At 40.0% G+C, this 26,519-nt stretch overlaps 1 protein-coding gene across 5 annotated transcripts in view; it reads right to left on the reverse strand.

The window, feature by feature from the left end:
- Positions 1-26,519, reverse strand: part of DCAF1 (DDB1 and CUL4 associated factor 1) — a 56,922-nt gene that overhangs the window by 10,917 nt on the left and 19,486 nt on the right. For 4 of the 5 annotated variants that reach the window (XM_065075222.1, XM_065075220.1, XM_065075223.1 and 1 more), the window contains exons 6-22: positions 25,534-25,671; positions 24,030-24,533; positions 22,755-22,856; positions 21,460-21,618; positions 20,120-20,299; positions 19,041-19,250; positions 18,078-18,247; positions 16,711-16,835; positions 14,244-15,504; positions 13,126-13,324; positions 12,353-12,435; positions 11,332-11,416; positions 9,711-9,944; positions 9,087-9,180; positions 8,615-8,719; positions 7,670-7,743; positions 6,398-6,502 (exon numbers count right to left, since the gene is read on the reverse strand). In XM_065075222.1, coding sequence (XP_064931294.1) covers positions 6,398-6,502; positions 7,670-7,743; positions 8,615-8,719; positions 9,087-9,180; positions 9,711-9,944; positions 11,332-11,416; positions 12,353-12,435; positions 13,126-13,324; positions 14,244-15,504; positions 16,711-16,835; positions 18,078-18,247; positions 19,041-19,250; positions 20,120-20,299; positions 21,460-21,618; positions 22,755-22,856; positions 24,030-24,533; positions 25,534-25,671 — 3,828 coding nt within the window. Of the gene's footprint in view, positions 1-792; positions 2,515-6,397; positions 6,503-7,669; positions 7,744-8,614; positions 8,720-9,086; positions 9,181-9,710; positions 9,945-11,331; positions 11,417-12,352; positions 12,436-13,125; positions 13,325-14,243; positions 15,505-16,710; positions 16,836-18,077; positions 18,248-19,040; positions 19,251-20,119; positions 20,300-21,459; positions 21,619-22,754; positions 22,857-24,029; positions 24,534-25,533; positions 25,672-26,519 lie in introns of those variants that run through there. The other variant, XM_065075224.1, reaches the window with a different exon arrangement.

A 26,519-nucleotide genomic window follows, 5' to 3' on the forward strand; every position in this document is an offset into this window, starting at 1 on the left:
TTGCTTTTGCAAGAAACCACCTACAAGTTTACTTCTCCCTCTCTTTCAGCTCCTCCCCCAAGTTTCTCCTAAAGAAAACCAAACACACTTTTAATAATCTGCTCTCTTCCAAATTACCAGTATTATTTTAATTACTACCTATTTCAAGCATGAGAAGGGGCTTTGCTTTCATAAAAAAGAACATTCAATCATTGTTCAAACACACATTCACTGAAGAATGTTTCACTCCAGAGGAACAAATCTCTCCCTGTTTTAGTGATTTATCTTTCTCCACAGACAATCCCCTTGTCATATCTTCTGACAATTGTTCTCTCTGCTTCCAAAACATCTGTGTAGCATATTGGAACTTTGTAATCCTTTGCTATGCAATTCTCAGGAGTGACAATGTCTGGTTTTCAGTCACTTAAAGAGTTTCTATCCAACTCCTCCACCACCCAATTCTTACCACTCCCTAAACACTTGGCAGTGGAAAAAGCTTAAATATAGCCAACAGTCCTTCTAGGGGGTCAAGCATGTAAGGAATTTCACATCCCAGGTTACCTAGACCCCATCTTTCCCCTCAGCTAACAAGACCAAACTCATTTCCTATTATCATACCATTAAATTCATTCTAAGTATTCACCTCTTTCACACTATAGGGCTGCACCTACTTTTACATTCTTGGCTACTTCAGTGTTAGAAGTTCTACTTCTTCACAGCTATTAATGAGGTCACAGAGCTAAAAACTCAGAAGCCTGGGAATGCGCAGAAGTTACTATATGTAACAAGCAAGGAATCTTACCATAGGCTTCTACGCAGATGTAGGTATGTGCAGATTTAATACAGGAAACAGCACACAGCACACAGTATGTCACAGAGGCAAAACATGGAGTGAAGAAATAAAAAAGCAGTTATTCTCTTAGTCTATGTAAGTAGGTCTAACTTGTCTAACAATGACTACTTACCTGTGATGAATGAGAAAAGCATCCATGACACGGATAAACAAAACCTTTAAAGTAACCAGGCCTCTGTTGGATTGGCGTGTTCAATTGGGACTCTTTTGATCAATACTCCGGTTTTGCCTATGAAATGTTTTCATTGTAACATGACTGCATGTACCTGATGATAATCAGTTTAACTCTAAAGTCACTGTCATCTCTTTGAGGCATGTGCAAGTCATAATTTCACAGTTAAATATATTCCTTAGTGCTAGTGATAAATATGTTCTATTGTGACTATAACATTCTCTGTGCTGTAGGGCTCAGAAATTATATAAGGAGTCCAAAACTAGGTGCCATTTCTGAATCTGCTTCTCTTCCTTCCTCTCACTGATCTCACAATTCCCACTCACAAAAATAAGCCTATTGCTTTAATTTCACAGCAAAACCCAACCATGTGTAAAGGAATTTCAAAATTTGGCAGGTAAATGGACAAGAATCTGCCCATTTATTTCCTCAAGCTTCTGACCAACATTTCTCATCACAGCTAAGGCAGCTTTTACTTTCTTGAATCCCAATTATTCTGGGAATTCTAGAAAGATATGTTAGGTGAGAGGAAGTCAGCCTTTGATTTCTGCCACTGAACAGGAAGAATATGCTTTTATCTCTGCTGAAGCTGGTTTTCTCTACAATGCTAGATCTAGTCTTCTGAAAACTCAAACTACTTTTCCCTTTCCAAGAATTTCCTCTGTTGTCACTAGCCATGAAACTAGATTCTGAAATAGCAGAAGAGGCTGCGGCCGTCATAGGAGTTTGCTGCTATCTAAAAATGTAGTAAGAAGTGCAGGTACTGGGAAAACTTTTTTTTACGTGTCTGTTTTGGAGATGCCTGTTCAAAGGATGTCTTATGTAAACAGGTCTTTGATGGAAACCACTCTTTACTTAACCTCCCTTGGTGAAACTAAGTCCAAAGATTCCTATTAAGATGTGCAGCAAACATACTATGTTATTATCAGTTGAGACATTTGTCTGAAAATGCTTGTTCCCAGCTATTATCCTATAAATCATTTCATCTCAAGCAAGATTTCAAAATAAATCGTGTCTTCAAATGTTACAGGAACAGCTCCTGAAAAACTAAGGGCCCCTGATGACATAAGTCATTCTAGGTAGCTTGTAATGACAAAGCACCACCATGGTCTGATGGTTCTCAAACTCATGTCCCAATACGGACTAAGGTTTGCGGGTTTTTTTCCCCAGCAAACAAGTATAAGCATGAAAACAAACCTGTATCAAACCAACAGCAATAAAAGTGCAGTGGAATTGCTGTTGCACGCAGATAGGGAGAGAATCCTAAAATAAAAGTAGAAACTGGGATCACAAAGATCCCACAGAAAGCTAAGGAAAAACATTCTCCATCCTGGCTAAACCACATGTTAGAATAGTGGTTGTCTTTTGAGTCTTTACTGCCTTATCTCCAAAGCTTTCATTTCACATCACCTAGAATTTTCTAAACCAATGCAAAAAGACAAATTACACACCTACCATCACCATTTGGATAGCCCAGAAGCACTGCAGGATAATTAACAGTTCTTCAGTTCTGGCAAAAGAAGTAGAACACACTTTATAGGACAGGGACAGCTAGGTATGGCAAACTGCTGCTGAAGCCATAAATCTCTCTGAACAGGAGAATAAGGGAGAATACTACTTGAGCCTCACAACGCAACGTCATCCACATCATGTACCACAGAGAGAAACATAGGCCTTAAAGAACTAATACAGAAAGAAATACCAAAATAAAGAGGTAAAAATGTACAGACTGAAAATCCTGTAACCCACTCAGCAGATCAAGTCATCCAGACTTAAGCCTCACAGCTTTCAGTCTACCCTGTGGTCAGCCAATTCCCTTGGTTAGAGCTTTTCTGATCACTTCATATTTCTGAAGTCTCCTTTTCTAGCCTGTAGTGACTGCCACGTGCCATTTCTAGACCAGATCAACACGTTCACTTTCCTTTGCACCGTTTCATCTGAAATTCCTTGTCTGCCTCATTACAGAAGACAGTAGATTACCAAGATTCAATACTAATCAGCCAAAAAAAGGGAAGTAAGTAAGAACTAAGCAAGGTAACAACCAAAGATGGTCCAGTATCTGTAGTAGTAGCTCAGATACCCATCTTATTTTTGCCAAGTCTAACTCTGAAAGAGTATCAAAGCAATGGCAAATACAGGAGGAAGAAGAGGACGATCTTGATGCAAACTGAAGAATAGGGAGCTCTGCCTATTTCCCCATAGGCTGAACATAGTCTTGCAAATACCTGCGAGACTGTTGGTCACTGAAGGACCTGTTTAGACACTTACCTGACAGTGAAATAATACACAAAACTCATTAAAGCTGAAGGCAGAAAGACTAATATTTTTGGAGTAAAATTTACAACCAAATGAGCTCACAAACCAGTTCTTACTGAGCGTGTTTCATCTTCACTTCCCTCAGTTACTGTAGTAAGTACAGACTACAGAGTATCTGTATCCATTTAGCATTTGTTCTGTTTAACGAGGCTGGACATCCCTGGATCAGTGGCCATAATTTGGAAAAGGCAGCTTGCCAGAGATCTCATACAAAAGGCTGGTGCAACAGCCAAGGAAGAGCCCTGCTACCATGCCACTATTCTCAAGTATTTCAAACAAAACAGACATTTACTGCAGCAGGACCATGCACAAGCCAGCTACATCAGCCTGATCATTTCATTGGAGGGTAATTTATGTAACAGATCAGTTGATTTTATAGGGTTTTGTTTGAGAAAGGGAGGCTAATATAGTTGTTTTGTTTCTTTGCTTAAATGAGAGAAGGAATTGAAAAATATCTGTAGGGCAAATAACTCTGCCAGGTTCATTTCACAGACTCTTAGCCTTTGGCTTCTCAAAAATCTGTCACAGAGTGATCAGCTGACACTTGTCCAAACTGGCATTATGAGTCATCAAAATTTAAAGTAAGAAACATCAGGCAGATTTTTTCACCACAGTTCTTAACTTGTCTCAAGCACAATTTTTAGAGAGATTTTATTCTGTGTCACATGATTTCCAAGCAAGGTTTGCCCACAAAACATGCTTCTATTTGAGTACTTATTACTTTCTATATGGGCAAAAAACTGTACTCCTGGACCCACATAGATCATATAAAAAAATATATACATATATGCATAAAATGAAGGTGTGAAGACAAAGGGGTCAAACAGATTAATATCTGCTCTAAAAATCTTGACCGAAGAGATACCAGATTAATGTTGATTTACATGATTTCTCCTCACACCACTTTGATGAAAAAGATCAGCAAACATCTTTCTTTAGCCAGAAGGTGTTTTTGAATATCTGCGAGAAGTCTCAACAAGTTTGAAAGTTTATTTCCAATTTTTCAAAGCCTAATCACAGAAACTAACTAGGCAAGTAGTAAACACCTACACATGTGAGCATATGTATACACAGAAAACAAGTTGCTCTGTTGGCCTTAACAGACAAGTGTGCCAGAGAGATCCCATCCTTATTCTGGAAAGTGTCTACTCATTCTAGCTCAGTGCTTGGTGTCTCTATGGAGACAAAAAGCTATATTTTTTAAGTCTAAGACTAGAATAAACCTGGAAGAACAGCAGTGAACAGCTATGGGACAGAGAGCAAGAGGTTAGTTTATGTTTTGCTAAATATATATAGATCAAATTGAACTGGGGTTCATAGGTGTTGTTTATATTAAAACCAAATCTATCTCTCCTACTAAAGAGACATCTAGGAAACATCTACACACACCAGAAATGACAACCATAAAAAGCAGCAATTATGCACTACCAGGTAGTGACTCTTAGCTTGCAAATCAATCCCAGAACAGCTTTGTTTGAATACTCCACAAGCTGTACAGAAAAGCTTTTAGTACACTTCAATTCTGCCTGGGGACACCTCCATTTGTAAGGCATGAAGCATCCCCTGTCACACGTGATGGATGGGAGACACCTTATCTCTGCTCAGTACCTAGTGTTACAGCCTGGAACCAACAGCATTCGGACTGCGTCTTATACAAATACAGTTCTCCACTTAAGTCAACACTTACCACCAATATTGCAAAACAGTGTCTTGATAGCTGCTAGTTAATCATTGTACAATACAAAATCAATTTCTGCTACAAACTTTTTTTTGAGATCTTATAAAGAAAATACGTGAACAAAAATAGTAGAAGCCGAGACAAAAACTGAAACTATTGCTCGAGGCAAGCACTGGATGGCTAGAAAGTAGAACCACTTTGGAAGGAACAGTAATTTCCCCCTTCTTCATTGCTTCCCAAGGAACTTTCCTCTTCACTTATCCTAAAATTTGCTAAACTGAATCCATCCCATCTAGGGATAGAAACAGTAACCAATGATTTCATAAGAATGCCAAGACTTCAACTGCATCCTTGTAGCATGTTGAGAGGACAGGACAGCAAACTGTATGCAAAACAGAACTTCTGCTTTATCTTCAGAATTACAGTGAAATTGTAATAGGAACAACTAACTGCAAAGAAAATTAATCTTTCCTAGGATCTGCTGTCCAGTCAGCTGAACTAAGAGTTCTGACCTAGCAACAGGAAGATTCAGAGACAGAGAGGGTATCGGAAATACAGCGTTCCACACAGTGTGAAAAAAAACAACCAAATAAAAAAAAACACCACCAAAATATTACCTGATGGCATTCTTTGGAAAAAGGTGAAGTCAGCTTTTCTCACAGAAGATACAAGCATATGATTTACTAGAATGCAGACACCAAAGAGTAGAGCATAATGCCTCTAAAGTCTTTAGGGAACTGTAGTATAACATCTTTGCCTGTTCAAAATAAAAAACTCACACCTGACACCCCAAAAGCTATAAATTTGTCTGTAGTTAGTATTGTGGGCTAACAAGTGCACCTGAAGGAGCACTTATTGCAGTTCTTGGCTCTTCTGTAAAGTTGCCAGAGATCAAATCGCTGATCTAAGGAGGAAAATAAATACATCCTAATGCAAACTTACAGCTGTCTTCAAAATTCTTAAAACCCTCTTCTGTGTAGAAGTACTGTGTAGTTTAACTGCATTAGTCACAAGCTGTGTCTCATTCAGAAATTGGTGACAAGTTACGCCCAAATATGGGACTTGAAATTGAAAAAAAACCCAAACAAACCAAACCCTCAAACATTACTGTCCCTCTGGGTGTTAAAATACTTTAAAAAACAAGCAGAACAAACAGAAAAATTTCTGATCAAGACTGAAACACTTAGGGAATTAATAAATAAACTATAAATTATCATGTTGCTTTACAGTGCACAAAGTTACTGTTCACATCAATAGTCTTAGTTTATGCTGACAGTAAAGCGATCTACTTCACATTAGGTGAGACCAAATGAGGCATCTGTACTTTATGGGCAATAAATGAACAGGTAGATGGCTAACAGCTACTCTTGAACAACCAAGTTAATGCTATACTTCTCACCTGATCTTCTTCTTCATCCTCTTCATCTTCTGCCAAACGCTGCCTGCCCACTTCATACAGTCTGCAAACTGTATCCATGTTCATGGCATCCATGCTCCCTTGATTCTGAAGAGGAGATGCCCACAAAGCAGTTAGCTCCAGGAATTAAGCTCAGCGTTCATATTCAACACTCCATCTGATCTTAATCACAGAAACATTGCTAAAAGCTTTCCATCCCATTTGCTAGCAACAGTACAATTAGACCTAAAAACAAGTCTTCTTGGCTCCAAGGACCAGCCCAGAAGTGATATAAATATCTACTTTTTGCATCTGTCATTCACAAGTTACACTCTCGGTAGGAGATTCAACAAAACCTTTACTGGATCCTTAAAATGCTTTGGTTTAGTTCTCACCTAACCACACACTACTAGCTTTAGAGTTTGCCTCCCTGCCATATCGTGGTACCATACGTCTTGAGAGGATGCTAAAAGCTCTCATATAGCTCCAGAACCCACCAGTCTGATACCCCAGCAACTGCTGCTGCCACATGCCAGGAAGTTACATTTCCAATGACCTCTATGGAAGAAAATTTTCATATCTTGGCCTCATAACCTTAGCAACTCCAACTTCAGTTAAACACAAAGCTTACCCTACTACAAATCCTTGACCTGCTTTTTCTGGCCTGTAAGGATCAGTAGTTCACAGAGTATTAAGTCAAAAGGATTTTAAATTAGTCATTACATGTACACAGTCAGGTTCAAGACTCATTAGTTTAATTTGACTTCCCCCTTAACAGACCAGAAGTTTCACTCAGCAATTTTTGCTTCAAATCCTTAGCTTCTGGGATTTTGCTAGGAAGGCAAGTGAAAAAGAAACAATAAGAGCGATTCACAGAAAAGCTCCATGGGAAGCCCCAGGAAGACTGTAATTCCCAGTTATTCCATACAGTGCAAATTTTAACAGGAATTTTTTGCTATAAATAGAAAAAAAAAAAAAAGGCATTTCTCTCTATGCTTATGAGAAGGAAAACCTCTGTACATTTTAAAGAGGGAAGAAGAGAGGCAAATGTGTTTGGAAGTTTAAAGAATCAGAGGCAGAAAAACAAGACTGCTGTGGGTGGACAATAAAAAACTAACAGCATCTTTACCATCATCAAAACACCATCTCTGCTTAGGACATGAATTTAATAGTAGGAACTCCAGAATCATCAGTTCTGAGGTTTTAAAAAGAAACAAAAAGCACTGCACTCAAACCGCAGCTATAGATACAAGAGTTTATTCTTAGCTCCTTTACCTCAATGACGGCCAGGTAGCAGTCCTTGCTGTCTGTGCACAAGTCAAAGATATTCCGCTTTACATCTATTGTAGCTGGAAAACATGACAAAACAAACTTGGTGGTTAACTTACTGCTCACTGAAAGAAAAGATCTAGCAATATATGTCTAAAAGCAGATGGTAAACTATTGGGACAAGAAACAACAGCTGAAATAAAAATGAAATGAACATTTGTAACTCACTCAACCTGTAATAAAGAACAGAAATGTCAAAAACTATCACAAAAATAGATAGGTAAGTTCTTAACATGCTCTGCATAGCATCTCCCCCCTTAGTAACACATTTATTGGCTTTTCTAAGCACAGTAAACAACAAATAATCTTCCAGGATAGGTGGCAAGCAGGGGACCGAGCTGTGTTTCCTTTCCATAGCAAAAGCCACATTTGTTTATGTCTGCAGCAGCAATTAGCTTAGCTCCAGGAGCTTTGCAGGCTGGAAGCCAAACTGACAGCATTTTGAATGACTATCGTGGGGAAATGCTGTTAGAAAAAAACAAGACAATGGGGGGGGGGGGGGAAGGAAGATTAAAAAAAAAAAAGAAAAAGAAATAAAGGAAAAAAATAGGAAAAGAAAAAAAAGGCCCTTCCTGAAATGAGACCAATGCCATCCTGCCCAAATGACCTACTATCTCAGATTATGTCCTATTTAGAAAGAGGAAAGGAAAATAAAGCCAGAACTGCAGAATGGTAGCAAGTAGGGCAGTCACACACTGAACTGGATATGAACTGGATATACTTGAACCTATTTCAGCATTAAACCCAATTCTTGTGCTTCAATCAGAACGGGCTGTAGTAGAATTTGTTTTGTCACACATGCAAAGGGGAAGAAGTGAATGTTACTAAACAGAACTTTCGACAAATCTTCAAACCTTCAGATCAGGATATTTGCTCCTCTCTTACTCTTACCTATAGGTTTATAATCAGTTGCATTAAATGTCCTGAAAGAAGAGCCAAAGGGACTTCTCATTCTCTCCTCCAGAAGGTCATCTTCATCATCTGCCTGCAACATAGCTGATACAAGGAAAGATTACTCCACAAATGCACCTTCCATTCAGCACCACCATTAATCAACTTAAGATCAAATCTGACTCTGACATGAATTCTCTTTTTATTTAATAGCTTGGCAAGACCCATTTAATATCTACTCTTCCAGAGCTGCCTTTATTAATACTGCAGATCACTGAAACTTAATACAGAGGACAAAACTATTTTCTCAAGCATCATCAGACCTGCCATTATATGCATTTTCTTCTTCAATAAGCTGATTTTTAATCTCACAAGTGAGTTGTGACATTGCTTACAATTTAATTGAACAAGCATCTACTTATCTCAAGGCAGAGGTGACCAAGGAGAGTAATATACGACTGAGAAATCCTACCTCCATACATAACTGTGCCAGTATAGTTGAAGACCACACGACACTGATCCAGTGCAGGTACTGTGTGTAACAAATGGAAAGTTCGGAGGTCCCACTGAAAAAAATACAGGTTAAGGAGCAACAAACAATTGAAAGTTTCCATATCCATTTCAATGCAATGGCAAACAATTTATTGCATTCAGGAAACCTCACTGCCACCCTCTTGCAAATATGACAGAACTGGAGTTTGATTCCAACACCAGAATCTCTTCCATGTGTTCAAAATGAAAAAGCTCTTACTCTAAATGCCATTCCCAGCCATGGGATGTTACTGCAGTAGCTTCAAGGTTGATCTTGGTAAGGGATGGGAAGAAAGCAGAGGAACCACAGAGTATATTGGAAAACAAAATCTCGCTCTCTCTCTGTTTTAAGTATTTCCTCTAGACCGTATCAGAGGCAGAATCTAGATTTAAATTACCGAGCTGCCAGACAGTCCCTACTTAATTCAGAGATGAAAACCATTGTCACCATACATAACCTGGAACACAGCAGACCATTACCACAGCTTCTGCAAACGGCTACTTGTTCATCAATACAAATTCTTTAGGTTCCAGCACCTTGGTTACCACAGTGGCCAAAGGATACAATTTCTGTGTTGACTATGACCTCCAGCCCATTGGGATGGAAAACACCACTGATGGTCATGTTGAATTTGTCAAACTTGTGGATGGCTTGTGCCGATCTGACATCCCAGAGGACACCATCATTTAGGACAAGGTCATCAGTGGGGTTAAAGGTGGCACAGTTCTTCTTATAGTTGTTGGCAAGATCTGGGTTAAACAGAGTCAACAGCTTGTTGCCAGTCTGAATATCATAGATCTTTTAGATTAAAAAGAAAAAGAAAGATTAGTCACAATTTGCAGTGTATCTGTGCCTAAGTACACCCCATGTTCCCCTTCTAGATTGTTTCCAGAATCAGCCTGTTTCCCATTTTGCTTTTTCATTTCAAGTGAGAGCATTCCAAAGATAACCCTTCCTGCCAGTCCTTTAATAGTTTTTCACAGCTGGAACCAAGTCTCAAAACACATTTGGGCCAGTATTTCACTCATTGCAGGTTCACTGATATATTTCAATATGATCAGGATTAGTTCTAAAGAAACTAACCCCATTATGAAAAGTGGGCTGGGAAGCTGCAGTCACAAGGTACCACTTAGCCAGAAACTGGTTTAGAAATGGAACTGCTTTGAGAGCAGATGGTATTGGCAAACAGAAAAACTCCAAAGCGCACAGTGAGGGAAAAGACCAGAAAACTAGTTACAATTCCTGGTATTTACACAGAAAAGCAACTTTCTGAGCTTGGGTCCAACTAACTATTGCAAGATAAAAAGGGCTTTAACTAATGACCATTGTCTCAGATAATTCTGATCTGTAGCATCCCTCAGAGCACAGCTCTTGTTCAAACTTAGAGGGAAAAAATTCTCCAGAGTTGGAAAACAAATCAGTTTATCAGACAAACACAATACACAAACTGAGCTGACGTCCAGATAAATCCAAGTTAAAAACTGGGCAGGAATAGACAGTTTGCTTAAACAAATCAAGATCAATAAGTAAGATCATAACTAATTTGAATACGTTGTGTTTCACAACAACTTTTAATGCAAATACTGTTTCAAAACAGACACTGACTATAATGAATGAAAATTAGCACTGAGAAGAAGCAGAAGCACTCTGAAGCTCGTGTCTGTCTAATTTGCAGGTATTCATACAAAACACTCCAACAGCATTCTCTAAAAATATATTGCAAAAATTAAATTAGCCAATAGCAAGCTGCAAACTTGGGCAGGCAAAAGGAGGACACTTCTAACAGCACATTTCCCACAGCTGTTGACTAAGCTACTGTTTAAAGGGAAACTTTTACTATTACTGAAAAATAAGTCAGAAGAGTCAACTTTAGAAACAACAACAAAAAAAAGACCTGCACAATTTCTCTCAAATTAACAAAACCAAAGCAGATTCTACAATTACCCAGAACACTAACCAGAGGGAACACATTGCACATTACTTTTGCTACAGTTGGTTCAAAATGGTCAAGTTTATACCCTTAGACACAGGGAAAAGTTTTTTGACGCTTTCAAGGCTTTCCTCCAAAGCCTCTTAGCTCAACAGTTACACAGAGCACCATAGAACCCAGAGCTGTTAATAAACGCCCTGTGAACAATTATATTCTTGTCACAGCTTCACAACCATGACCTTTACTGGTACTTACATGGGCAATATCTCCTTTTGTGCCAATGACCCTATCCTGAGAGTGCTTGCTGAACTCCACATACTGGTCATCAGGGAAGGAATGCCTGGAGACAGAGTCAGTGAAGAAGTCAAGGAAATGCAGATTCAAGCTGCCTGTGTGAAACAAACGCCACCCCAACACCTCCAGCAGGTTTTACAAAGTGGACAATTAAAAATGTAGAAAAGACTTTCCTTCACCATTGACCATGGCATAGTACAATACCAAAATGCTCCACTGGCATTTACAGAACAGTATCTATTACAGACAGAGCCTTTAGAGCAGAGCAGTGAAAAAAACAGAAGCAGCAAATTCACAGACTTGTCATTAACAGGGTTGGCCATAAACATGTTATAACACTGCTTAGAGGAGTAAGGAGTGAATGGTGTCATGAACGTCCCAACACACATGCAGGCCTGAGGCACATTAAACTTTTAATCTGAAGAATGCCCTGTGGCTGACCTAAGATAGGTCACACCAAAACTGTTGCTTACAATTAAGGTAGACAACAGTCAAACCTTTTAAAAATGAAGAGCCTTCCACCTATTTTTTAAGAGAGGGAACAATTGTAAATACGGAAGTCAACTTTAAATAGCTTTAACCAGGTCTGATATAGCTTGTACCCAAGTCTGAAAATTTCACCATGCAAATCACCACACTAGTAAAATTCTGTAACTGGCTACAGAGAGATTGTCAAGATAATATACAAACATGAGAAGAAAAACACAAACATACTTCTTTGCCTTTAGGGACAACAGTGATTTTACTGATCTATCTTGCATTAAATAGGACTTAATGTAGTCAGAATTTAGCAAAGCTGTCTGTACCAAATAGAATAGGAAAGACACTAAATATCAGAAAAGGAGCACATTTTATTTTTTCACAGAGACACTGAGAGCTGTGCTGTACTGCCCTTTCACAGAGTTTGTTCTAAAGGTTTCTGCCTATACTGAATGGTTCTTCGACTGCAACATACCCCACAGGGGGATCAGAGTATACCTACTTCATATCAAAGACAGACTTCATTCCCCACAACGCAGACAGAGGTTGGCTCCACGTAGCAGATGTCAGCAATAAAGATCCATCCTGTATTTCCAGATGGGAGTGGCAGGGGAGGAAGGGAAAAGAATAACAGAGAAAACAGAGGTTATCCTTTTACCTGTACACTCTAACTTACACTTACAACATGAATTCAGAAACTAAAGCAGACTTTGTGCTTACTAAACTACTCCTACGGGGATGAAGTCTAGGTATCTAATACTGTGTATAATATAAAGAGCCCTTGGTAGACAAACATTAGAGATAAGAATGGGAACGATCTAAAATAACAGCAGATAAAATCAGGATAATCTATGCCTGAACTGTGATGCCCTGTGAGTGAAGTTCATTCTGCTTATAAATCAGTTAACTTTTATTTCTTCCTAGAATCATCCCCCAAAAGATTTTTTTCTCCAATAAAGGGAGATCATATAAACTCCAGTATCTTATCTCATATTTATCTTAAATACATAGTCAGTGTAAGCATTTTTCCACTTCCAGCATACATAATCATTACCTATGAAGGCACACAGCAATTGTGCATCTTCTGTATTATCTTGGGAAGAAAAAAATAATTGTAGAACTCACAGACAGGAAGTATGTAAGTACAACAGGTACTTTAACGACAGGCATTGCAGGGCAGCCAGTTGGTACATTTTAGATTTACATATCCAGATAGACCAAAAACATACAAGGGCTGTGAGACCTAAAACTCAGAACAAGTCCTTGATTACTTACCCGGGATGGCTCAAGGTGCGTGATGGCAGAGTTATGGCAGTTGTAACTGGCCTCTTCCTGTCCACTGAATACATTATAGAGTTTCAACTGCCCTGTGCAAGTACCCAGCATTAAGAATCGTTCTCTTGCAGAAAACGCACAACAGGTAAAGCCACTCTCATCCTCATTTGCTTCCCTGAACACAGAAATTGGACGGAACCTAGAAAAGGTAGAAATACAAGTGTCACCCAAAAGAGAAAAGAAATGCAAAACTGAAATGCTGCATGATGGTATTAAATACAGTCCCGAAAAATCATGTAGGTACAAGTTTTAAGTTTTCTTCTAGGACAAGCTAAGTGTCAGCTGTAAGACTAGGACTCAAGCGAGTATATTGCAACATTTCAGGGTTTGTTGTGCATTATTACATACTTCTGTTAAAGCAAATCATTAAGTTGAAGTACCTGGAGACTATCTTCAAAGTTGGATTGATGGAAAACCTGTAACGCCATCACCCAGATAGGTACAGACAGCTAGCAAAAAAATCTAACAGTTCTGAAATACTCAGCACAAGAAGGCATGGCACATCAGCCAAATAACCTCCTGGCATCATGATTTCCCAAGGTGAAACTGGTTTCACTGTGAATCTGCTTTTATCTATGCATCACCTTTATTTTTATGAACTTTGTATCATCTTCCAATTTAACCTCCGCAAAGAAAGGCCACATAAAAAGGCCAGCAACTTGCAGTGCTACAGATTCAGCTGCAAGAGCAAAATACGGATTCTGCTGTCTTGCATATGTCAGCCAAGCAACCTCCAGGCTATGCTACACTGTTGTATAAACCTGGCATTACATACTTACCTTCCAAAGGAGAACAAAGAGCTACAAGCTTCATTAGTCTATGTTGTTAACGAATTACAGTGATACTAAAAATAAAGTGTGCTTTATGTACTAAGGACAACAGAAACAGAACAACTTCTAAAAACATCTTTCAAGGCTCTCCCACTTGTCACTGTTGAATTAAAACCCTTTTTTTCTCCAAGGATACTCCACTGTGGGACTGCACAGCCTGAATCCAGGTGAGGCTTGTTGGCACAGGGTACATCCTGACAGGGATCAAGAAATATTTTTCTTCCTTACCTGCTAAATATAAGGTGTCTATCAAAGCAGCCACCATCCACCCCTCCGTACTTCGGAAAAGCTGCCCTGCGGGTCAGCCGTGAGGTAAAGTTAGTTGGCGCTTGGCGCCTTTGTTTTGGCTCAGGACACTGGTGGGGAGTAAAGAGAGAGAAAGGGGGACAGGTGGCAACAGGGTTCTTGCAGCGGGCATGCTGCTCCCTAAGGTACTCTGTGATTATACTGTCCAGCGTGGGTGGGGAGGGAAGGTGTCTGTCCAGCTGCTTTTTGATAGCTGGGCTCTGGCTGTAGGCGCCATGGTCCGATTTTTGTCGCAAGACTCTGATTTTTCTGCCGTTGCAGGGGGATGGCCGCTCCCGGACAAAGCTAATCCTGCCAATCAGAGGAGAGTTGCTGGCATAGGAAGGGCCTGGAAGGGCAAGTGGACCTTGGGATGCAGACGGTCTTGCCTGAGCATGGACAGAGGTGGCAGTGGAACCTACAGAAGTGTGGCTACTCAAACGGGCTGAGATGCCATTAGCTATGCGAGGAGTGCGAGGCAGGGTCACAGGAGATGCAGCAGCTGCAACAGGGGTGAAGGCAGACGAATGAGATGCTGCAGTCATGGGTAGGTCAGCCTCTTTAGTAAGGATAGATGCAGTTTCTCCTAGGCCCTTAGAGATGAGATGGTTCCGAATCAAGAGCAGCAGCTCCTTCTCAGGAAATGTGATCCTTGACTGGGCCACCACATCCGCCTTCTGCAACCGTGCCAGGGAGACGTCTGTGCCAATCAGCAATGGCTTTCCCGAGACACGCTCTATCAGCTCAGCAGCATATTTGCAGAACTTCACATGCTCGCTGCGCTTGTCCTGAAGCACTGGCTCTTTCATCAGCTGCTGAATTTGGCAGCTGCTGAAGAGGGGGAGCTTGCTGATAATCTGCCGGACAGTACTGCTGCGTGACAGCCCCACCAAGGCTTTGCAGGCTAATGCTCGGATCTGATCTGCATCTGTGATTGGCATCTTTATAGACAGCAACGACAGCAGCACTTTGATGCCATTGTTGGACTGTACCACATTCCACATCTTAGCTAATGTGTGCTCACTGCTCTTGGGGGCCTGAGGAAGCTTTCGCCGAGGAGTTCCAGAGATGAATTTGCCAATACTGGAGATCCGATTATCTGGGCCACATACACAATTGATGATGATCTGAAGGGCTGATTTCTGAATTTCTGCATCATGGATGAAAAACTCACCCTCGGCAACTCCAAGGATGATACTAATACCTAGTGAGGGAACAAAATAGTTTCTTTAGTATGCTAAAACATATCTTACACAGTTTGTCAGACAAGTAAGGGAGTCTTCAGCAAATTTCAGGAAAATAGGTAATTCTCTTCATTGTGGGAATTTCTGAAGTTCTGCAAACTAGTGTAAGATGTATCCTTCTACCTCCCCTGCAAAACGTCATCCTACACTGATGCTCCTCCACTTCGTCATCAGTAAGTAGGTAGTCAGTCTTTCAGAGAAGGTGATCAGGCATGGCCTGGAAACACAAAATCTGAGATATCCAGCACAGAGAAAGATGTACAGGCATGCTTCTTATTCTTACTGCAGAAAGCAGCTCTCTTGTATGAATACTAACAAAGTGGAAATAGAGGAAGGAAGGGGACTGTGATATGAAGGGAAAAAAGTAAATCATATCATTGGCTTGCAAAAGGAATCAGGCAAAAATGCAACTCTGGGTTTGTTCTGTTCCCCCGCAGTGTTCCTGTTACTTTCCTGTCCGCTTCAGAAGATCAAAACCTTCACTCAAAGAACTGATGTTTTGTCTAAAGAAAGCTTTTCTGCAAAAGAAATTGTCTTTTGCCTATATCTAGAATCCTGCCCACCTTTTTTTTTCTTAAGAAAAAAAAAAAAAAGTCACACCACATTTAATGCATAAGCCTTAGATGTGATCCAGGCACATCTCATTCATTTACATACTGAATCTGCAGGTAGCCAGTTAGAGCATAACTCAAATAAATAACAAGAATTGTTCCTCTTCCATAGTCTAAAATGCCATATTCCCAGGAGACTTGAATTTCTGAGAAGTTGAGGGAACCTAATAGTCCAATTGCAGAAGTAGATTTGCCTCTATCTGTATTTAATGAGCTCTTGAAAACAAAAACCATGACTTCAAAGCTGTAATCCAACCACGCTGGTAGAGAGGCTCATCTTACAATACCACTTTTATGTTTCTCCCTTGTCTTGGCTGCAGACAAGCTGCGGGGGCACCATGATATTCTGTTATCTTTCTGTGGCACCTCTTCCCCCCACAATCATGACACAATTTTAACCAGTCTACTCTCCCACTTATTTGCATCCCTGACAATAACTCTGAACACATCAATTATTTTTAACCCTTGTCTTACTGTAGGTGAAAAACAGCCAGCTGAAAAACACATAGCAGAGGACAATAAGTGTGTAAGTCATCAGGACAATATTCAGCTTACCCACAGTGGAAACAGTAGAGCCAGCTTCATCTAACACATCCACGGGTTCTGCCAGCTGCAACTGGATTTTAGGAACCACAGTCAGGATGGCTAGTACATCCAAAGCATATCGTACTGTGTCATTCCTGGAAGACAACAACAGAAAAACTTCTTAGAGGTATACATACAGAGTTGTTCCAATAACATAAAATAGTATTCATTCTACTCCAACAAATACGAGTAAAACAATCACATCTGATGTATTTGATGGTGCCTTTTGATTTTAGAATGGTCCATTCTTGAAGGGCCGGTCTCTACAGAAGGCACAGCTCTTGTGTACACAGTTGCCCAGCCTGTCAACATTTATCCAACCTGCCCACAGGCTCCTAAAAGCACTGTAATTTTGTATTTATAAAAATAAGTATGTAAAGCCTTATCCACAAAAGCATTCAAAATTAAGCTTCTCAATCTAATGCAACTCTATGTCTTAGTTGGAAAACACTGCTGTCTAAAATACCCTCACCAGTCAACTAGAAAGGAAGTTTTTCTGAAGTGAAAGGAACTGTTTAGCAGTAAAACAAACAATTGTGATAGGGAAAAAGGCATCAATTTAGGCAGCAGTTTAAGAGAGACAGAGGTGTGTAGAAAATGAAAAAGGGATATTAAGCAAGAGGTGGAAGAGCAGAACAATGGAAGTAAAGGTGACAAGGTTTGTACACCTGTATGGAAATGTAGGAGTTAACCCAGGGAGCAACTAGAAAACAGCTGCAGAAAATAAGAAACAGGAGAACCAAAACTACCGTGGAGAGTGCAACCTGAGAGAGAGGGAGGGGACTGCAGAAGCAAAACAGATCTCAAAGGCTTTCAAGTTAAGTTAGACAAGGAGCTCCTGCAGGCAGCACAGGTAAGGAGGAGGGAGTCCTGGTGACAAGCATACAGCTGATGACAACTAGTTATAGCAGTGACTCACCAGTGAGCATATCTCTAGAGAGGATTACAGCTTCACTGGGGAGCAGATGGTCATTAGGATAAACAGAGGCTGGAACTTTACACCCATCCTCCTTCTGAACTGGGCACAGGATCCTAACAGTATTCTACCAGAGCCTGGTGGCAGCTTTCATTCTTTTCTAACAGTAAGGATGCTGCAGATTTTTTCAGGGTAGGAAAGTGGGGGGAAGAGGTGCCACAGAAAGATAACAGAGTATCATGGTGCCCCCGCAGCTTGTCTGCAGCCAAGACAAGGGAGAAACATAAAAGTGGTATTGTAAGATGAAGCCTCTCTACCAATGTGATGAGTAACAGCTGGTGCCGTATCACCGAGGGACAATGACCTGTCCAAGCGTTACAACTTACTGCACAAAAATACAGCACTACAGCAAACAGCTCACCTTGCATAGTACGTCTTCCAGTTGCATGCAATTGAAATGAGCTGAAGCATGAGCTGGACACAAGACAATTTGAGAAAAACCTCTGCTGGCTCCCAGTAGAGCTGTGCGGGACCATACTCAATCAGGAACTCCATCATCTCTACAATCTGCTCATGAGTATATGAACAGGCCTGCAGGAAAGTGAGTTGGGAGTATTACAAAGAGACCATAAGCATTACAAACTTGCATATCTAGTCTGCTACTGCTAGGATTTAACTGAAAACTGCATCCACAAAGATTAGACCACCGCTGTTTCCTGCAAATATTTACTTTCTGTTTCATTCCCCAACTACAAAAGAATACAGGACCTGTCACTATAATATACAACAACAAGCTTAAGGATAATATCCTTTAAGTTTCTTTGCAGTCCTAAAAGGCTTAGGACAATTCAAGAAGAAATGTTACATGAAATTAAAATTCTACTCTGCTTTTAAGCTACTAATGTAGTGGTTACTAGACCATCATTCAAAATAAATTTACGCTAAAGTATTTAAAAAGTCTGCAAATAATATTCCATTACAGTTTCTAAGTTCTGACTACAAAACATGCTAAAGAACAAAGGAAATTCCTAACAAGCCTGCCTTTCAATTTTTTTTTAGTTACACAAGAAGGCAACAGCTTATACATATCTCTTTAGCTACTGAAAATAAGGGTGTTTCTGCTTCTGCAAAAATCACTTATGTAGATAAGCAGGAATGTTAATCAAATGTAGTTCACATGAACCTCAAAGGTTCTTCCATTTTTTTCTATCACAGTGTCATTCCACAAGGCAGGAATAAAGCACAAATAAAAAATCCCTACCCCTATAAATTGCACACTGCCTAGTTATTCCACTGGCTCCCAAGGACATCCACAAATTTGTACAGCTTAGATTTGCTTGAAAAATATAATGACCATGTTAAAAGCTTGTAACAGGCTGCTCACCTTGTAGGGCGGCTGCGGATGGACCAGAATGCCACCTTCAGTGCGCTGGAGTGACTGCTTCACCTGTTCAAGTTTGATAGCAAGGTGAGCCTCAAAGTATCGACGCAGGGCCATGCAGGTGTGTTTCCCTGTCTGGCGACTGGCAAAGATCTCATCATCACTCAAGAGGGCTCCTTGGTCTTCCAGATTCAAGATCTCAAGCGTGCTTATCTTCAGAAACAAGTTGGGTAGGAAAAAAAAACAAACTTCCATCAGATCACTCTTGAGGAAGAAAAAGCACTTGCAATTCTCAGCTCCACTTGTACTAAACTCAAACTTACTTTGCTACACAAGACATACAAGCACACTCTCTGAGAGCTAACGAAAGCTGTCTGAACAGAAAAGGCTATTTGCATGGATAAATAGTTAAGTCTAAAAAGAACCATTCCCCCTCCTTCACTCTCTATGAAGAAACAAATCTAGAAGTTACACCAATGTAGATCTGGAGGCAATGCTGTACCTAATACTATTACACATTATAATACACAAAGTGTGCTTAAACCCTGCAGTGCCGATGTCCCTCAGTCAGTACCAACCCAAGCTATTAGGAATGCACAGCAATACAGTGCAGACATACCAGCTTCCATACATAAATAATATATTCTGTGTTCATAAGGTACTGTGGTTACCACAGCACAAACACAGCTATATCTCTCCTGCAACGAGGCTGGATTGATCTGCATCCAGAAGGGTGCGCGGCAATACCACACATGGTATGTGGAATGGTGAGACGCATCTGAACTACCACTAAGTCACCACTGTTTGAATACATACTGCTTAACCCAGTAGTTGCAACAAAAAGCTCTCAAAGGGTAGCAAGTCTTTGGACAATAATTATAATAACAACAGGAATAACAATAATGGGATCCCCATGAAAGTTGCTTAGAAAACTCAGCCCACCTCTTCATTTCTTGGGAACTGAGGAGGAAAAAAACCCAAGCAAAACCAAACAAAAGAAGAGAGCTCTCCCCCATTGCAATGTAAAGGGTACAAAACATGACACTAAGACCCTGTTCACCACATAAAACTACAAGCTTTACCAGGTTAACCAGACGTCGAAGGCCATCATGCCTGTCAAAGAGCTCCAGTACAGCACGGAAGGAAAAGCAAATGGAGAAGAACATGGTAGCGTGGCAGCATCCTGAGGCATGGGAGCACTCCATCAGCCATAACGTATAGTTTACTACATCTGAAAGCACATTATGGGGGTGCATGCACACCTGGAAAGTAAAAGAACATTCTTGAGAAGGACTTCAAACACCTGGCTGAAGACAGTTTGCCCAAACAGAATGAGGGTTCTTTGAGGGTCAAACAGACAGAGGACAAGTATCAGCTACTCCCAGTTTGATGTGGGACAAGCTGAGACACGAAATAAAAAGTCCATTTTCCAGAGCAGTAAAAGAAAGCCCCAGTGAGACTAATAAAGGCGATGATGTGGCAACATAGGACTGGAGATTGGTCCGTTCCTGGACCTAAACAAAATACATATAGCAGTCTTAATGTAATATAACTCCAGAGAGTCCTCCTCCATACCACTTCAAGCTACCCAAAGAATGCTTCACATGAGGTGGAGAATGAAGACAAGTTTCCACTGAAGAAACAAAAATTCTTTTCTGTGTAACAGAACCATATGCTGTATTGAATTTCTAGCAAACTCTGGTAGCACTGAAGTCTATGGAAACTGCAGGGGCCATTAAATGCAAATCTAAAGCTTGACTTTCTCTGGAAATAGACAACTGAGATGATCTTTTTCTTTTTTTCAGGCCTTGCCTAAAACACTACTGAACTGAGAGAAGGATTTATTTTAAAAACTTTTTTCTGTGTTAAAATATGATATGAGGAACTTTACTGTCATTATCAGCTGTTTTAACATTTATAAGCTAAGGCCACAGAGAACTACTAGTGTCATTTAATTTGGTTTTTCCATGCAGTGCAGACCAGACCTGCTGCACTGTAGCACCACCACAGAACTTGCACTGCTGTCTGGAACCTGACTGAGGTACTGTGTGACACTAAAACCACCAACGCTGGGACTGGGCATGGAGAAAACAACCTCAGGTACAGGAGTCCATTGGAACAGACGGGAAAGGACAGATTAATGAAAATGGAGGCATTTTTCCTTCTTTTTTTTTTTTTCCGCGACAAAGAGGGAATAATATCATAGAATGAAAAGGGTCGTGAAAGTATTGAAACAAGGCTGACAAGACTGATCTTCAATTAGCTCCCTAGGAAATGAAATTCACAGCCTTGAAACAAAACACTCAAATACACCATTATTTATATACTTACTATTGCCTCTATAAAAATTTGCTTTTGGAGATGTTTATTCACTGTTTGAACATAGGTAGAAACGCTAAGAAACAATGGAAATGCCTCTTACCCTCTCCATGGCATCTTGATTGTAAGACAGATAATATAAGCACATGGAAACTCCTGTTGCTGCCATGGAAGGACGAGGAATCTCCAGCAACTTTTGCACTCCTCCATGAGCAACAAACTCGGTTGCAAACTTATTGTGCAGCAGCAATGATGCCAAATGCTAAGGAAGGATACAAGCAGATTAGTCTGGAATTCTTCAAACTGTCATCAATTCCATCCCCTTCCCCACAGAAAAACAGACGACAGAAATAAAAAGTGCTCCAGGCTTTGTCCACCATATTTCTTACTCCTCAAATTATACTGAACTGCAAAATGCAGTATTTATCCCAATGATAAAACCCAAAAAAGGCATTATCACTCTGTTTTACACATTCTGCAAAAGAAACAAGAAAAGCAGAGCAACTCTGAAATTATCCAATAGGCCAACTTAAAGTCATATTACTGGCAAGAAGAATTTTACATGAAGCTTAAAGGCTATTATTAAAACTGAAGTCTGCAGCTGCACTGAACTTTATTACACTTTTCTGTATTATCAACACCTTAAGAGGAAGCAGTAAGAACTACTGTAAACCACACCCACTCCCAACTGAAATAACTACACCTTTTGTAGGAACACTGCTCCTTGGAAATAAATCCTCAGACAAACAACAATGAAACAGAGAGAAAGATGATACTGGAGGCCCAGAGGCAGAGAAGCTACTGTGAAAGAAGTAAGGACCACACAGAAGAATATAACTTCTGCTACTGCACTGCAGGTTTGGCTTCAAGAAGGTTATTTGGTGTGGTTTTGTACCTTTAGGAGGCAACTTAAAGTCTGTTCACACAAAATTACTGTATTTCAAACATTAATCTCAGAGCTGTCATGCTGGGGCTTTTGCGAGCAAGATGCTTATGCTTGTTACTCGTAACAAACGTCCCTTGAGATGACAGGCAGTGGAACAACTTGGGAATGCCATCTAAGGGCAGCAGGAACACAAGTGTTCGACAGAAAAAGGAGTTTTTATCATCTTCAGATAGGCAGATGGCTGGTGAAACTAAGGGCGCTTCCCACAAAATTAAGATCTTTTAGCCCACTCCTCCCCCGCTTTTTTTTTTTCTTTTTAAAAACATCAGAGTTATAAAAACAAAACCACAATGCATTCAAGTTGAGTGAGAGCCAATTCCTGTCCCAGGGAATCCTGCACGATACATAAGCCTAAAGAAGGTGAACATTTCCCTTTGACACATACAGCAGACACATATTCAATGCTTTTACAATGCTTACAGTACATTTCACGCATTACAAAAGTAATTTACCTTAAGGGCTTCAAAAGTGAGCAGTACATCATTGGTTCGCTTCAAATCGATGTAGTACATCATCAGCTCTCTTGATCCCAGTTGCATAAATATGGGTAACAGCTGAGAAAAATAAAAATAGGAGACTAGTTGAATGTTTCACAGGAAACAAGATCTGGTTTGGTTTTTACTCTCTCAAACATTCAGTTTTCCCCTTCAGTTTTCCCGCGTTGGCAGATACCTGTTATGAGAGGTCAGTGGTAACCAGCTCCATCCATAGGAAGCAATAAAGGTTAACAGACCTCTTGTAATATACCTGCTGACAGCAGCAAGGTGCATTACAGCTGCCACATGGAAATCTTAAGACTCTCCATCAAGTGCAGCTATGGCAAGTCTACACAGATACCACCCTGGTGATAGGTTCCACTTTCCATCTGTGCAAAGACAACTACCCAATAACTAAACAGAAAAAAACAGGAGAGCAGGGCAACAAACCAAAACCCTTTGCATAATTCTTTGTGTAACAACTTTATAGTATTAATAGGATATAAAAACAGGAATTACTGCTGGCATATGAAGTGATCCAGTCAGCATGTGAGGTATTAGGGGGATAATGGTTTATTTGGCTCTCACAGAAGCAAGGCACACGTGTATACAAACACAAAATGGTGTTGCTTTGCTCTATTTCAATTAGGTTAAACCACTTTAAAAAAAAAATAATAAACTGAGATAAAGGTGGTCTGCAGACCTACACTAACACTGCCCAAGTAGTTTCTTCATGGAAGTACTAACAGCTCTCAAAGCATCTGTATAACACGTACACTGCCATTTCTCATCAGAACTACAGCAGAGGTTATACAAACCATTCCATTTAGAATTTCAAGTACATTATCTCCTCAGACTTTTAATTACAGCAATCTATCACCTCCCCCAGATGAAAGAGGAAAAAATGTCTGCATTTCAAACAGACTGCCCTGTGTCATGTAAAGGAAAAAAATATCACTACATTTAACAGAAACCAGAATAAAATTCCTCGTGTCATGCTCCAACCACTAGACCACACACCTGTAACATTCACATTCAGGTTTGAGTATTACCTACTGGGCAATACTTGGCATAATGACTTCATCAATTTGAAAGTCATCAACAACTCAGGAAAGGTTACCAGCCAGTTAGTCGTATCAGGAAATATCAGAGAGCAACATAACAGTTCTACAAATTTTTCCTCACAGTACCATTCAGTTTTGTCAGGAGAATTCAAGCACAGAGTTCTTCCTCCCACCTTCATAGGCTCACCTCTTGGTACTCCCCTAGGGGAGTCAGGTACTGAAGAATTAGCCTCTGCTCTATGGCGGGAGTCAAAGGGTAAAGCGTATAATTAGTGCCAATCACCCATGGGGACATTTCTGACCAGCTGCTGTTGGACAGTTCAACAAACATTCGCTCTGGCTCTGAAGTAGAGAAGCCCAGTTTTTGTTTGGCTTTCCGGAAGCCATCTCTTTCAAGCTGTTTCCCTGATTTGCTTTTTCTCAGTCCCCCATCATCCAGTTTTGTAGCAGAGTTTACTCTGCTACTGGTCTTGTGACTTGAATCAAGATGAAAGGAGATCTCCATATCCCCAGGTACTTCCTCTTGCTCTCCATCTACTGCCATCTCCCCATAATCCATATCCACAGCCTCTTCATCTAGAGGCAGCAGAGGGTCTGATGGCACCTTCCGAGGACTGGGACGCTTGTTTTCTTGTTTCGTAGTCATTTCAGTAACCTGTAACTCTCGTAGCCGCCGAAGCACCAAAGCCACCTGTTTCACAAAGAAGCATGCATAAGAATACACTTCTTGCTTTGGTCATGCATCTCACATTAACCATATTTTTTTTCTTGTCATGTAACCACTTCCACAGCATAAAGTGTGTCAACATGCTGTGCTGTACACTTGCACAGAGAAATAATGATTTCAAAGTGAATAAGAAAACTTGAATCCTTTTTCATACAGGTACTTCCATTCTAAAATATCAGCATCTAGTCTCCCGAAAGAGAAAGAAGTGGCTTAAAAGCCATTAAGAGCAGATGAGCTATATTGGTGCTCATACTGGAACCACATAAGATGTTCCACCATTCCTCATCATCTCTGCCCAGCCTAGAGCAAAGGCAACATTCCCTTCCAAAGCAGCAGCTCAGACAAATTCAGTTCCACAAAACCTAAGGCCACACTTCTGCTTTTAAAGGCCTTATCTGTGCAAGAAGTAGAATTCACCTATGCTTCACCACACTCTACACTGTCCTGGGACACAAATTTGTCTACTCTACCTTCTTCTAAAAGTCATCTCAGTTGCTGATAAACATCATACAGGATCAACACTAAACTGCTGAAACGTTTACAATAGAAGTTAATGCAATTTCATGGTAAGTCGTCCCCACATTGATTTACCTTTCATTTTAAAATCCTTGTCCAGTATGTAAGTCAAAACATACTTACAGATGTAAAGCTTCTGAAAATTTTTCTTTAAGGAAGTTATAAATATGAGCCCATTAAGAAGTATAGTATTTGACTTCTTAGGTTTCTATTGCCATTTTTAACACAACTGGCATAACAGAAGAATCAGGCCGCATGCCCCAACCTCAGCAAATGCATTGTCAGGAAACAATGGAAAGCATGAGCTACTGACTTGCAGATATTATAACTACTGTAAGATCCATCTATAAACACATCAATGTGAGCTCCCCACAAATTTAAAAAAAAAAAAAAAAAAAAGTAAAGGGAACTGCCCTCTAGAAAAGGAAAGTGATTGAGAGATCATTACCAATTGTGAGTTCTCATCCCTGTAATTTGCAGCAATATCTTGGTTTTCCATAGCTCCTCCTAATAGCCCTGTTGCATACGTCCGTAGTGGCTGCTCAGCCTCTCGTGCCCACTTGAAGAGATTTTCAACTATGCCTTCCTAGAATGAAGAAAATAAGAAAGCAACTCCAACAGCTATATTTCACTTTTAACTTCTTGTCCCAGCAAAAGCATCTGTTGATAACAATTCTCCCTATCCCTAGTAATGAGCAGGCTAGATTTCCTACCAATCATGTAATGAAGCAAAAATAGCTTGAAGGAGGAGGGGAAAAAAAACAAAACCAAACATACAACCCCCCCTTCCAAGCCCCCAAACATTTTAGGCTGCATAAAACTATTCCCAGGCATCAGATATATCTTCTGAAGCAGACAGCAAACCTACTGACTAGGAAGTAGCAAAACACTACAGTGTAAACTGATTAGTCAAAGAAACACAGCTGAAGTTCCTCTAAGTTTCAATCATTTCAATCCCCAGCAATTTTACAGATTTCAAAGAATCCAAGTTGAACTTACAACAACTCGAATGGGATTTTACTGAAATGTAAGAAATGTAGCCAAAGTTTACAAGGGCTAAATTGAAAAGTCATTGAAATAAGCACACTACCTGGTGCCAGAGAAACTCTTTATACTAATGACTACTCACCAACCAAAAGAACAATTATCAACATAGTCATAAATCCATAATGTTTGGAGAACAGGGAAATGCATGCAAGAATACCAATCTATACATACGTAAATCTTAATGTAAAAGATTTTTAATAGTAACAAAGTCAGCACAGACCACCATGCAATTTTCCTTAACAAGGTTGGAAAAGTGTTAACTAAAATTAAAAGAGTCAATTAAAAGACAATGGGTTAGAATAAAAGATTCTATTTTTTCCTCTAAATCACTGATGGATATTCTCAAGTCCAAAGAAAAAATTTCCTTAAGTGCAAAAGTTAACTTAA

This window comes from Columba livia, chromosome 10, assembly GCF_036013475.1.
Source record: "Columba livia isolate bColLiv1 breed racing homer chromosome 10, bColLiv1.pat.W.v2, whole genome shotgun sequence".
Lineage (NCBI taxonomy): Eukaryota > Metazoa > Chordata > Aves > Columbiformes > Columbidae > Columba > Columba livia.